We start from the raw sequence: 13,930 nt of genomic DNA, 5'->3' as shown, positions 1-13,930 counted from the left end.
TCAGGGGAAAAAGTTTATACAGTAAGAAACTGAGTTTTCAGCTCAGGGAGGGAAGAGAGTGCTTCTTGTGGAGAGTTTGAGCTTTTTGCTGGGAAAAAAAAAGCCACACACCCCTAGCAAAACATGTTGCATTTGACTGAAAGCTCAAAAAGTTTAGTCAAAGTGTTTGTGTCTGAGTTTTGTGATTGAATGATTGAAAGTTTTCTGTAAAAATTGGCCTGGTTTCCATTTACATTTTCCGTGGGGGAGGCTGATACTGCCAGGCTGACCCAGCTTTCTTCTTACTGGGCCAAATTAAGCTCCTGTGCTAAGAAGCTCATTTGTTTTAGCAAAACTGAGTGTCTGTGCRCCACAATGAGTCTTGGCCCACTGCCTTGTTTGCTATATGCTATAATTGAGACTTTCAAGCTGCCTGATGGAGTCAAATGCTTGGAATATATATTTTTTTCTGAATGTCAGCAGAGGAGACATGGTAGCGGAGGGATCATTTGGAAGACAGAAATGCTTCCTTTGCAATGAAGCTTATTTAATCCAAGGTATTGAGCACTTATTTACCGTTCCCATCTGTCCACTTTTAAGAGACTTTTGCGTCCTGAAATGGAGGAATATAAACTTTGCAATTAGATGAGATTATTTTTTAGTTGGATTTAAGGTGCAGCACTTGAAAGAAAAGAAATACTAATAGCTTATGCTCTTGCAATACCTCATCCTAGCCCAGGGCCAAATGCTGCAGCCATGGACGAGCTGGTATCACTGTGCTCCCCAGCCGTCTTGCCTGGATCACCCTGAGCGATGCAGCACTAGTCTCCAGCAGATGCTGTCTGCAGGGCCAAGCAGCTCCAGCCGTGCTGAGGCAAAGCAGTGATCACAGGAGAGAYGCAAGCCTTTGCTTTGGTTCCTCCTGCGCTATGGTCAAGTAGGACCTCRGTTAGGTTCAGACAACATCTGATGGCATCTGATGGCATCTGACGGCATGTTTTGCTGTTAAATGTAACTAGTGGATAATTAGTCTCTATTCATCCAATTAAAGGACAATTACTCTTAAATGGTGTTAATTAATATTGCTGAGTGTTACCTACAGTCATGGGAAAATATCTGTCCACAAGAAAGTTGRGAAGTGAACAAAATTCATTTAATCACTACTTAATTCAGCAAGTTCCTGTACAGCATCAGGCCAAGGAATATTTTAAAGTGATAGAGAAGACAGCTAGAATGTAAAGGGTAAAACCAGATGTGCTTAGATAAGGTGAACTATTTTTATACCAGAAATATGAAGCAGAAAAATATCAAAAGATTTCCAAGCATCCCAAGTTAAATCCAACAAAGACGCTTGCCAGAGAATACAGAAGATCTCTCCTTTCCCAGAGAAGTTCATTAAAGAGAGCAGCTCGGAGATGCTGGCACCTCAAAGAACCAGTGAGTAAATCCAGAAGTAAACGCAAGGCATGTCATTAGGGGAAAGCTGACCTGTCAAATGAGTCCATCAATTATCTCCTACTGGGAAAAAAGCAACCTCTGAGGTCTCATTCCTGCATCTTTCTTTCTCAGTAGTTTTATCCGGGGACAACGGATATTTCTTGCACAACGAAGGTCCCATGCAGCAAGTCACATAAAACAGCTGTGCCACCGTGACAAAATGTAACACCACATGGTATTATTGATGGCRCTTTTAATGAGCTCTCCAAGTAGTTTCAAACCCAGCAATTTCACATCAGTGAAGAGAAGCAAATGCAACCTGCTCCCGAGAGTAGGTTATGTCAAGGTGTATCCTAATTCTGTTCCCGGATTAGGCCAGAGCAGAGATGATGTGTTAGGCTGCATTATGCTACCTGCCAGCAAGGGAACTCAGGTCTAAAAGAATCAGTTGGGATCTCTCAAGTGTATTGGCCGGATTCTCAGTTCTCTGTACCTGATTTATTCATTTTAGACATCACTGAATTCTCCAGATTAATTACAGGATCTAGATCTGTGTATTTTAAAGGGAATACATAGATTGCAAATGTTCAACAAATGTTGATACTGCTGTGAATGTGGCTGTGTATAGTTACAGCATGGTCTTCCCTGGCGCTGAAATGCCACACTGAAGCCTGGAAAACTATGTAGAAGTTGTAACAAGCATCGGAAAGATCTCAAGTATACCCAGGGCCATAGACTGAGAATACATTAATATAGTTTTTGCCYATCCTTTATTCACTAGGCTGATAAAAATGTCCATATTTCTGATCACTTTCCTTTTAGGAGAGCTCAGTAACCCTGCTGGGGTGCATGCCAGCAGCTTTCCTTGCACGCCGGTGCCTACAGGCTGCCGACCTGCACAGGGACCTGCGCAACCCGGGAGAACCGGAGGAGCAACCCTGCGGGGGCTYGGCAGCCACTGGGGCAGGGTGGTGCCTCCGTGGGAAATTTTGGCAAGGATGTGTTGTAGTTCTCTCCGTTAACACTATTCACAGAAAAATGCTGAGATTGTGTTGGAATAGCGGAATCTAGAATCTTTCATACAAAACCTAGCACGGTTTGGGTTTTCAGGAGTTAGATTTTGGAGGGTTTTGTTTTTTAAAGCTGTGGTGGAGGTTTGACTGCAAGTGGGCACTTTCTGTAGCCTTTTTTATTTAACTAAAAACACAGTTTTTCACTAAAAAAATCTTGCCAGAGGTCTTTGATTAGTTCAAAAGCAGCTTCCTGGGTAAGATTTGGGTCCAGATACTTTTTCAGCCTGTGTCTCTTAGCTGGCAGTGCTAAACCTGCAGTGACATGGGGTGTCACAAGAATAATCTCYAAATCACACAAATTTACATTCTCACAAGATTTGTTGGAACCCACCAGCGAATCTGACCTGCCATACTTTCTTATCCAGCTTTGCAGGATGCTTAGGGAAATTTTTTAGTCCGGGTACACAGTCTGTTCATTTAGCTAGGTGGGAAGAGCAGGTGCTGCTCCCCTTGAGCATGCCAAGAAGGGAACCCCAGCTTTGCCCAACCCCCCAAAAAATCACATTTCTAACTGTGTTTCTGCCTTTCCTTTTAGGTATGTCTCCATCCACTCTGTGTAGTTTTGTTTCATCCACTTCTTCAGGCGTTTCTGCGGTCGGAGGGGACCGGAGACCCAGACCCACCACAGTGACAACAGTGCACACAGGGAGCAAGTGACGGGCGCAGGCAGGGAGCAGCGGCCCAGGTGTCCGCGCCGGCGGGTTTTCTCGGAGCGATCCCACCCTGCATTGCACGCTCAGCGACGGACTAGAAGAAAGAAGATTTTTTATGGCCATATTTTATACTGCAATTCTGAAATGTTTCATTTATCACAAACTGCAATGACTCCAGGGGGAATGGATCTAACAGTCTCTGGTGCTGTACATATATATACATATATATAAATATATATATATATATGTGAGTCTAGCAATGTTCTAACTAATGAACACTCATTCTTTTCCCCAGTGATTTACTCTTTTCTCAGTGTAGGTAACAGTATATGTTGTATTTTTTTTTCCATTAACTATGAACATCTCAACTGGATTATTTAAATAGAGATACTTTTCTGAGCATTATATATTTTTTTTCTTTTAAAAAAGTACTTCCAGTAATGTTGCTCCTTCCAGATTACTGGGGGATAGGCTATTTCTGTAGGTAGGAATTTACATTAACTTTGCAACACAGGAGGATTGCAATGGCATGCCATTTTTAACTCCTCAAATTGAATTGCAAATCTGTCTGGCTTTAGCAGAGCTGTTACTGCTCAGATTAAGAAAAACTGCTGCTTTCCCTCCCTTCCTCCTCCTTGAAAGCCATGGTGAGAATTGAWTTGCCACCAGCTGGAAGTTAGCTCATCTCTGGCCGAGTTTCCGTGGGGCTGGGGATCCGCAGCACCCCTGCATGTCAGAGGAGGGGCAGGTACCCAGCACCCTTCGGGAGCTCAACAGAGCTGAGCCAGCGAAACAGGAGAGTCTCATTTTGCAGCTCTTACCCTCTTCGTAGTCCCTTATGGCAAAAGAAAAGGACTGTGTGGGGCCCCAAGCCCTAGTTTTATTCTGCCCCAGGCCTTGGCAAGATACTTAGCCCAGCAGCCTCCAGGCCTGGCCTCGGACGTGGAGCGCGTCCGGTCGAGGGCTCTGGGACAGGTGCTCAGCACCTGCTTGGCTTCGGCTGTGGTGGCCAGTGCTCAGCACCTCTCAGAGTCACCTCTGGGGCAGCCAGCGCTGAAGTCACTAAAATACTGGAAACCAAATAGAAAAGTTTGGACCTTAATTTCTATGTGCCTCGATTTTGCCTCCTGGGAGAGGGGTGGTAATTGCACGCCTCCGAGAAGCACTTCCAGGGTCTCAGGTGCAAAGTGCAGGATCCAAGAGTATCATCGCTTCATCCCTGTTAGCACCAGCCAGGGCAAAAGGCTGGAGAGGAGCTGGGAAAAGCAGGGCCTCTCCRAAAGGCAGAGGCATATGGATGAGGGCCGGGGTGGCACTGCTTCCCTTCCMCTTCCTCCCCAGGAGCTCATATACAAAAGCTAACTCGCTTGCCCTGGTTTTTTGGTTACGTGCACTTCCCAGGCTCCATATGCTGGTGTGTCATTTAGGAACTGTTACTGTTGTGCAGCAAGTGCATTAAGCAGCTTGGACTAGAAAGGAGACCTGTTCACTGCCTGACCTCGTTTGCTGAATGTCTCCAGGTTACCTCTGTGTTGTTCACAGCTTTGGTTTTCTTTCCAGGAGGAGGAGAGGGAGGCAGGCAGGAGGAGCGGGCGCTCTCGCCCTGCCACTGTGAGACACTCGTAGTCCAGACTGCTCCATCCCTGCGGAGAGGTGCAAGCCATTCCCCCCCGAATGGGCTCTGTTGCCACATTCGTGTCATTTATCCTGCACAAGAAATTGCGAAAGCCAGTCACAGACACAGCTGAATGTACAAGGCAATAGTGACTGTGCTGCAAAAAGCCATAAGATACTTTCCATTGAGACTTCAAAACCCTGCTTCMGTTGTTTGGCTTTTGCCCGGCAGAGCCAGGAATTTCATCCATCGTGCTTTGAGAGCTAAGGGCTGGAAAAGCAGGTGCCAAGGAGCGCTGACTCTGCTGGAGGTCACTTCTTTGGTGGCATTTAAAGCTGCTGCACACAGCAGACCTCTAGTTTCCTCAGTATTAACCTGTTCCCAGTCTCTAGAGGGGGCAGAGTCCGAGTCCCCTGGGAGTTCCTGTCTCCAGCCTGCCCAGGCAACAGCTTGTGAAACCTCACAGCAAAGGCCAGAGCAGACAGYCAGGTCTGCAGGCAGGAAGGCATGGTCTCAGCCAGGCAGGAATTGCTGCATTCTAGCAAAGTCCACTGGGTTGCTGCATTTTTGAGCATTTGTAGGTCTGTCCCCGTGTGTGTTAGTGACCAGTAATGGGCCTACTCAGGTTATGGTTGCCATAGCAAAGTCAGAAAGCTGCAGTATTCTTATTTTAGGAAAGATGCCAGATAAGAGGTCTCCCTGAGGTTGAGAGCAAAGCTCCATATGATTCCCTTGGTGAGGACTTCTGTCCAAGGTCTTGACAGACAGATGGGCAGGRGATCTCCTCACTGCAAGGCTCATCCTCTGCCCTTACAGTCCACAAACATCAGCTCAGCTGGCCATGGTCGTCTCCAGTTGCCTGTATGTAAATAAGCAATATCCCAATTCAGAGTCACTGGTGTTCTCCACTTTTACACTTGTGCAACCAAGAGCAGGATTTGGTTAGGGAATATGTTTGTCGTTGTACAATTGCATATAAGGCTGGGGTCAAGCAGCCCCTTTTTGCATTCCTTTCTGAAATCTGAGGTTGGAGTTGAACTTCATTTAGTTACTGAGAGCGTGAATCAAAGTATAGCATATCTTGCAGAAAAAAAGGAAAAGAAAATGGATTTCCATCTGCCAAACAAAGAGCAGAGATGCAAGCAAAGGCAGATGTGTGCTTCTGGTCAGAGGAAGGACCTCTTTCGGTCCTGCACCCTGACTGCCCCTCCATGCTGGATCCTTTCTGCATTTTGTATTCGGAGGGGTATTCTGCTGTCCTTCCAAACTTGGAGCTAGGGTTTTCCTTCCTSTAAGTAATATTCTGCTATAATTGTGTAACTTATCATCATTCTCTTTGGCTTGTTAYCCACAGCTGGGATCTTAAGACAAGAAACAGAAGCACTTAAAAGCAAAATTGTTTCTTTCTGGCGCAGTTTTGGATGATGGGAAACTGTTTTGTTTTATTTTATTTTTTTTTTTTGTATCAGTGAAATAGGGTTGGAGAGCTAACAGATGTTCGTGACATGCGAAGGGTAGGGATCTTTATTGTCATTGAGTCATGAAGTATCTAGCTCTTGGTTGAAAACTTCCTAATCTGTGCAAATTTATTAACTGGGGTGACTTTGTAGAAGCCAGGCCAGCCTTCCCATGCAAGGTCATTACAGGACCAGGTTTATGGATGTGGCTAGAGATGTTTGCCCCTTGGCAGCACAAACACCAGCAGCATTTGCTGGAGAGGCTGCGGTGCCATTGCGTATCCTTCCCCGTTGCCAGTCCGCCGCGTACCTCTACTCAGTGAGTCTCATACCCGAATGCAAAACCTAGGGCAAATAATGTGCACTTGGGGAAAGGGCTGCTAGCCGAAAAGCAGAAGATCTCAATCAAATCCACAACATGCCTTGCCATGAAGGAGTGGCTAGAAAAATCACTCTGGGCTCTTCTCAGATGGAGAAGTCCATGAGGACTTCAGCCTCATGGACTGTTATCCTGTCTGTTACCCTCTTCTGCTTTGCTTTACTGGCACCAATGTGCTTTTGATTTGTGACTTGTTTTGCTCTGCTCCTTCCCCTTCTTTCTTTCTCCTTGCTTGCAGCTTTGATTGTTGCTTTTTACTTCCAGAGCCCCAGAGGCCACCTGTGATGCCCACAGCAGTGTTACTCTGGGAAAAAACCTCCAGCAAACCTCAGGCTGGCCCCTTAGCCTGCAGGAGTGTGAGAACAGGTCTCTCTGCGAGACCAAAAGTTAGTATTGCAGTGCCAGAGGCTGATTTTTGCATGTGACTGTATTCCCAGTGCCCGCTAACTCTCTGCGGGATCACACCTTGTGCGACACGAAGTGGATGTTGTCACTGCAGCACAGCTAGTGGGGAAGTCAGAGCGGGGGGGGGATGCTGGCAGGGATGCTCTCCCGAGACTGCGTTACCCTGCTGGTAAGGGCTCTTCTGTCCTAGCTGCAGAAGCACCTGCCCCTCGGCGCATGGGAAGTTCTTTTTAATGGACTTGCTTGCCCCACTGCTCCCGTGTGTGTTTATCTGGCTAAACTGGGGCCTCGATGCATCCCGGAGGCTGTTTGTGCCTCCGTCAGCGTGGTTATTCACCCCCAAAACCTGAGGCTAAGAATTACACTCACTTGAGCAAAGAATGGAAACACACCCGGAGACTGCTGTATCCAAAGAAAACAACATGGAAATCGGGAGCGACAGCAGGCTTGCTCACACGGAGGATTAGCTGGCGGATGGTTCCCGGTGAGGATCGAAYGAGGAAATGGCAACTTGCTCCCAAACATTTTGTGAGCAGAATTTCTCCTGGGAAGTTAGTCATTGCAGATTGCTTGCTCAGCATTAGTTTTACACGATCCCGTTAATTTAGCCCCAGTTCCCTGGAGCCATATCCTGCTTTTAGATCTGGTGTCCCAGGCAGGCTGCTGCTTGTGCATGTGTGCGTTACAACCCCAGGGATCACAGCTCCCACCGCTGGTTGAAAATCAGGAATCAGTTCAGGGTTTTTCTTGGTCCAACTTTGCTCAGTTGGATCAAAGCTGTGTAAATAGTATTTGCAATCAAGAAGACTCTGCTTTTCGAGACCCCTTTCCCATCAGTAATCATGCCACTGATCTGTCTGGTTAGTAATTTTTTTCCTCCTCTCCATAAATGGCAAGGTCAGAGGAGCAGCTCTTACGTTTTTCCACGCTYGAGAGTGGAACCAGGGCATGTACACTTGAAAGCGTTGTGGGAAAAAAAAATGCTGAACTAACAACATCAAAATGTCCAATAAATGCATGATACTGCACTGCATGTGTTAAACCGCTGTTCACTGTTTCTGTATTTCCCAAGCCCTTTCTTTCAGCACATTCAAGCCAACCTGTTCTTCTAGGGATTTCTTCTGGGTTTTGCTCTTAAATGGCTCAATGTATCTGTAATTCAAAATCCATCGTTAAGTTTGAGTAAATGCAAAAGCTGGTGTTTTGTAAACAAGATACTGCAAAGCCTGATGATGCATTTTGTCTTTCTGTTGGATGCTCTGCAGCTTGCACAGGAGGATTCACCATCTAGAGATGATTAAAACTGTGCAGCGGTCGCATACACTTGTCTCGGTACAGGGAGTCAGGGTTGGGGAGTCCCTCTTCAAATACGATGTTAAAAAATCCTTCCCTGGGTTACTAACACTCAGGATTGCCAAGAGGCACATTGGTGTGTCTCTTTGGGGCTTTTTTTTGGGGGGGGGGGGGTTCCTAGGCAGAATTTGGGCTAATTTGCTCAGTTCTTAGTATTTTCCTCTTCCTATGAGATATTTTGTTCTCATCTTTTACAGAATGAACTGCATTTTGGGGACTAAGATGCTGTGATTTTTTTGCCTGCATGAAATAGTTTTGAGAACTGAGCTAATTATCCCAGCCTTTCCAGAGCACCAACTATCAAAGCACCTTTTTTCCCCTCCACCTAATTACTGGCAGTTAAATCCTTGAAGCTCGGTGTGCTGGTACCACTGTTTACCTGCCCAGGAGCTTGGTGTAGCTCTTTTCCTTCTTCCACCTGGAAGTCATTCCTTTGCCTTCTCTTCTGTTAATTGACGCATTTTCAGGCGTGCTGGGCTTTCTGAGGTAGGGCAGGGTACCGCAGGCCACGTCGCTAGTGCTCTTTCCGTACTAATCAGCGCTGCGTCGGTGTGGGAGCGGCTCACGCTGCCAAAGCCGAGAGCGGAGCTGGGAGGTCTGGGGCCGGCACCGCGGCTGGACGCTTGCGCAGCTCCGGGAGACGGCGTGCCACGCGGCGGGGTGCAGCAAAGCGTGCCGGCGGCGTAGGGAGCGAGCACCAATATCGCGAACCCCCACCGCCGAGGACCTGGCCAGCGTTCTGTCCTTGTGGCCGTAAATCCCGCGAAAAGCCCRGGGTTGGCCAAACCGCCGCGGTTCATGGCTCACGGTGGTGAGCTCCAAGCTTTTCCACGCTTCATCCACATCCCACCAGCCCAGGCCAACATCGCGTGTGTCGATACATAGCGTCACCCCCCAGCCACCCCCGTGCRAAGAGCGTGGGAGGTCGTTCGCTCAATGAGACTCACATTTCTGGCTGGTGCAACTGCCAGCATCCAGTTGGCACTGTCCTCTCGTTGAGAAAGAGCATTTTGATCAGCTTGAGGCTTTTTATATATAAATATATTTGATCTGGGACAGCAAACAAACAAAAGGCCCRGTGTGCCCGGAGTAATGACTCCCCAGATATCCCCAACTGAGAAACATCCCTCTGTTTACTTYTAATGAAAATGCAAGCATGTTTTCTACAAAGGCTTAAATCTTAATCAAGGAATGTCCGTGTGCCTAATCTTGCAGGTCTTGTGATTGATACAAGTTCATAACAGCATCCATGTCCAAAAAGAAGGGAGAATGTGTATTTACTCCATGCATGTATTAAGGCATTGCAAAAGTTTTATCTGCGTAAATGAGTTTGCAGTATTGCAAATTGTTACTGGGGCTACATTGCAAGTGGTTCTCTGCCTTGACAATCATGTATACATATCGAGATTTCTATCATAATGACAATTTAAAGGGACGACTAATTGTTTTCCTCCAATAAATCCAATTAAATCACCAGGATGTGAAGTGTGATGTTGTTTTCAAGTGCACGATGAGTCCCTACTTGTGTGCGAGAAACAGAGTAAATCACTTTTATGGCTTCACCACTTTTATGCAGTGGTTCCCAAAGGAGGACTTTTTTTTTTTTTTTTTTTTTTTAATCCAGAGTTGTTTCAAGAAGGAAATGGATGAAAGGAAAAAGGAGGTGATTATTTGTTTTTAGCTTGCCAGAGGTCGTCAGTACCAGAGAGGAGCTTTGCCCCCTGCGGTGCCAGGTCTGGCTGTGCTTTGCCCTCACCCTGCTGCACATACAGGGATTACCGAAGAGCTGCTGTTTTGTAACAGGAAAGGCTCCTGGCTTTACAGCCAAGTTCTTACCTCAGTGCAAAYTCATCCCTCCATTTACTCTTCATTTTACCTCTTTATATATTCAAATTATAAAAGCACTGCTGGCACTCAGGAGCAAAACAACTCTGCTATGGTGAGCGAGTAGCCCTCAGCCCGGACTCAGCACCAGTGTCATGGGTTTACCCACAGGTTGCAGGGGGAATTTCTTTCTGTTGCCTTCACACACCAGCTGATGGGGTGTGTTTATTCACATGTTACTGTGAGATTTGCCCTTTGGATGTTTCCTGAAGCTGCCATTCAATGTGATGGTGCCTGGCTCTGCATGGAGGCAGTGTTATCTCCTGGGGGTTGTGGATACATGCTCTGCAGAGAGAGTGCAGTTGGTGGAGACCACTGTGCCTTAGAGCAGATCCTGGCAATTTACAAAATCTATAATGGGAATCCTGGAAGGAGATGACGTCTYTGCTAATGTTTCCTAACATTAATGTGAGGTGTGCTTGTGCATGAGGTTGAAGCCAGCTGGTTTTAGACATCTGGTTCCATAATGGAGCTTAAAAGAACAGCATTGATAACGGCCAACCCGTAACAGTATAAAGAAAAAGTCATATTACTCAAATAGCTTTTATATTGCCAAGTAAGAAACAAATACCAGAACCAAACTGATTGCCATTTCAAAGCTGTGGTATGCAACTGTGGCCACAAAATGAGGGTTAGATGCTGTAGCTCCTCAGAGGAGGTTAGACAACTGCCATATGTGCTTTAGAAGAGCACATCCATGAAAAGGTGCATCTTTGGAAAAGTACACCCCTCTCCGACCAGCAAAATGTGGGACCAGAGTCGCCCAGAGGTTTTGGAGTTTGAAATGTTTCGGGTRAGCAATTCAAAGTAAACCCTACATATCAGAGGTGATGGAAAGGTRTGCCAGTTCCGTGGCAAGGCAAATGGGTTAAGGATGTGCTGAAGCAAACATCATGTTAGCCCACACTATCTTCTCTAGTGAGTGAGCAGAAAAGGTGTCAGGGAGTGGGAAAGATGCAGAGAGTGGCATTGAGGCACCGACACAAGATCCAATGATGTAAAGGAGCAGCAAATCCTGCAGAAAAGGCTCCAAAGTCAAGGTGGAGAAACATAAACCTGGACGTCAGACAAAACCGGCCACTGATGACCACCAGTACCAAAATGACTTTCAGAAGATGGTACAAATGAGGACCTTCTTCCCATGTGTGTGACTTATAAACCTGAACTCTGGTCATCCCTTCATAATTAGGGTGACATCCCCACCTATGTAAGTTAGCTCTCATGATTTTGCTCAAATTCTTCAGATTAATGCTAGCTCAAGGTCTATCTCAGATTTTACCATGAAATGGAAATCTTGGCCTTGGAAATCTTCTCATTCTTGGCTTCAAAATTGACGGTTCCTCTGTAGATTCACCAATCAGGCAGAATGTGCCAAGCTTTCCCTAGTTCCAAGTGAAATGGGGCAGAAGATCACCGCAGAACAACTGAAATGCTGMTGCTACAAGATAGGACTCCTAATGTCATGTCAATATTTACTTGACCTTTGTGCATTTTCTTCACTGCTATGGATTCAGTGACACATTCTTGGCTGTTTGAAACAAATGAGATAAAATGTCAGGACAGAGAACCCAATGGGTCAAGACAGAGATGGGACTATATAAAGTATTTTACTTGTAATCATGCCAAGATCCACAGCCACCTTCACAYCAAAGGGAAGGGGACCCATCTTATTTTGGAAGCTTTTTGAGTGTTGGTGTGCACTGAGGCTCTGGCTCAGGCAATGCTCATTCATACGYGATGTATCATTAGCCTTCCTTCATGCCTGTATGACCCTTTTTCTCAGCTCTTTTGCTCTTCAGCACTATTCCAAGGCCTCAGAAAAACTAGGGCTCCAGTAGGTTGGGCATTGCTAGGCCAGGGTCAGTCAAAAGGAGTTTTGCAAAAGTGATATTTGTTCAAGTTGGGCATGTGCAGGAGCCCTACTTCCAGGACCTAGGAAATGTCCAGACTGACCAGGCGTGGGCTCCCAGCGGTTCAGGTCAGGTCCCATCCCTCCAGGACTGGGAGGTGCTAAGGAGGAGATGTTTTGCACAGGGTGCTCAGACACAYGCACTTGCTTTGTTGTGATGTCGATGGTCCCACCCTTTGCCTGATTATACCTATACTGAATTTCATCCTTAAGGCAAAACTTACTCCCCYGTTTGTTTGTGCATCCACTAAACCCATGTTTTCAGACACATGTTTTTGAGGCCCCTTCAGGGACTCCATGAGAAGAAACCATGGGCCTACGTTATGCCAGAACAATCCGAAGGACACCGTAACCTGCTGTAAGGACTAGGGGACATGTGGTTCCCATCACATCATGCTTCCTCCCAGCTGTCTTAAAATTCCTTGGGGAATAGATGGACATCTTTGTTACTGTGGGTATGAACCCTACCCAGTGTACTCAAGTCCTTGTTATAGTGGAGTATGTCAACAGTGCTGAAATACTGTAATAAATAATAACTATTTCTAATAACCACAGGAGCAAAGAAGAAAGACTCTCCAGATCAGCACTCAACTGATCATTTCCAGATTGTTTGGCATTAGGGCTTTCTGAATTACACTGGGATAAATTCCTGACTTCCAATCTCTGTTTATTTAGATTGAACTCCAAATTTCCTCCCCCCCCCATCTTTGGAATTTTTTTTTCTTTTTATAACTACAACATTCTGATACAGTTATGGTCAGTTAATGGCTCGTTTACCTCCTTTGCAAAGTGTTTTGTTTAGGGAAATTAATAGTAGTAATAGAGCTGAAAGGCAATTTGTCATTCCCATCCAACTCATGAGCTATGAGCTTTCTTTGGCACCACATAGGCTCTTGTATCTTTTTTATTTTCTTTCTCGGGGGCATTAGGAGTAAGAATTGTGGTCACATCCTTGCCTTAACTTGCAGTCTAGCAGTGACAAGAGATGCTTAATAAATCTTAAAAAAAATGCTTCCTTTTGTTAGAAGTCTGCTGGGCCGGTACTCTCAATACTGAAGCATCACATATCAAGTTTCTACSACAGCTACTTGAAGTTTGCATTTGCTCAAAGTAGCATCTGAAATGTGGCTGTTGTCTCCTGATCCACTACAGAGGGAATACTGTGCCACCRAAATTACAGTCTCAGAGTGAGACTAGCCCATCAGTTATTAATGTCTCTAAGTCTCACTGAGACCTTGTAGAAAGCTGCAAAATAGACATGTCTATTCTGTAGGTATCACACATGCCCCTGCAGGTTACAGGCATGCAGCACGCAGGGCTCCCGGGACTCTGCACTGTTGGGGGAAAACGAGGTTCCTGTTTCTGGCAATCAGGGCAGAAATGAAGCAAAATGCAGGATAGGAAAAGGAGAGGGTACAGACAGAGGAAACATGAGGAAGCTCATTCCTGTGGACTAGTCCATCCATTGCCCAGCAGTTAGGTGACAAAAGGCAGATGACAAGGAGAACAACTCAGTGAGGCTATTCTGAAGATGCAACTGTAAAGGTCTTTTGGGTCATTCTCACTTCTCTCAGAAGCTTCCCTGAACTCCAGAATATCTCGGGGACATGGAAAGCTACATCATAGGCTCTACCCCAACCACCTGGGAGCACGGCTTCTCAGAGACCCTTACTGAGCCTGATGGCTGGAAGGAAAGAGGAGTGAGACGAAGAAAAGTCAAAGAGTAGGAGGTGCCAGATCTAAGCAGAGGGACAGCATGGCATAAACTGAAGGTTAGGGGGTTGGC

At 46.1% G+C, this 13,930-nt stretch overlaps 1 protein-coding gene across 1 annotated transcript in view; it reads left to right on the top strand.

Annotated features, from left to right (window-relative positions):
* The window catches only part of CAMK1D (calcium/calmodulin dependent protein kinase ID), a 224,173-nt gene extending 216,147 nt beyond the window's left edge, over nt 1-8,026 (top strand). The window contains exon 11 of the mRNA XM_085299347.1: nt 3,025-8,026. Within this exon, the coding sequence (XP_085155473.1) occupies nt 3,025-3,146 (122 nt within the window). The 3' untranslated portion in view covers nt 3,147-8,026. The remainder of the gene's footprint in view (nt 1-3,024) is intronic.
* Nucleotides 8,027-13,930: the final 5,904 nt, after the last annotated feature.

This window comes from Rhea americana, unplaced genomic scaffold (assembly GCF_003343005.1).
Source record: "Rhea americana isolate MKP2758 unplaced genomic scaffold, rheAme1 scaffold_1, whole genome shotgun sequence".
NCBI classification, from domain to species: Eukaryota; Metazoa; Chordata; class Aves; order Rheiformes; family Rheidae; genus Rhea; species Rhea americana.
The sequence above is the reverse complement of the archived record's forward strand: the minus strand, read 5'-3'. Positions and strand labels throughout refer to the sequence as shown.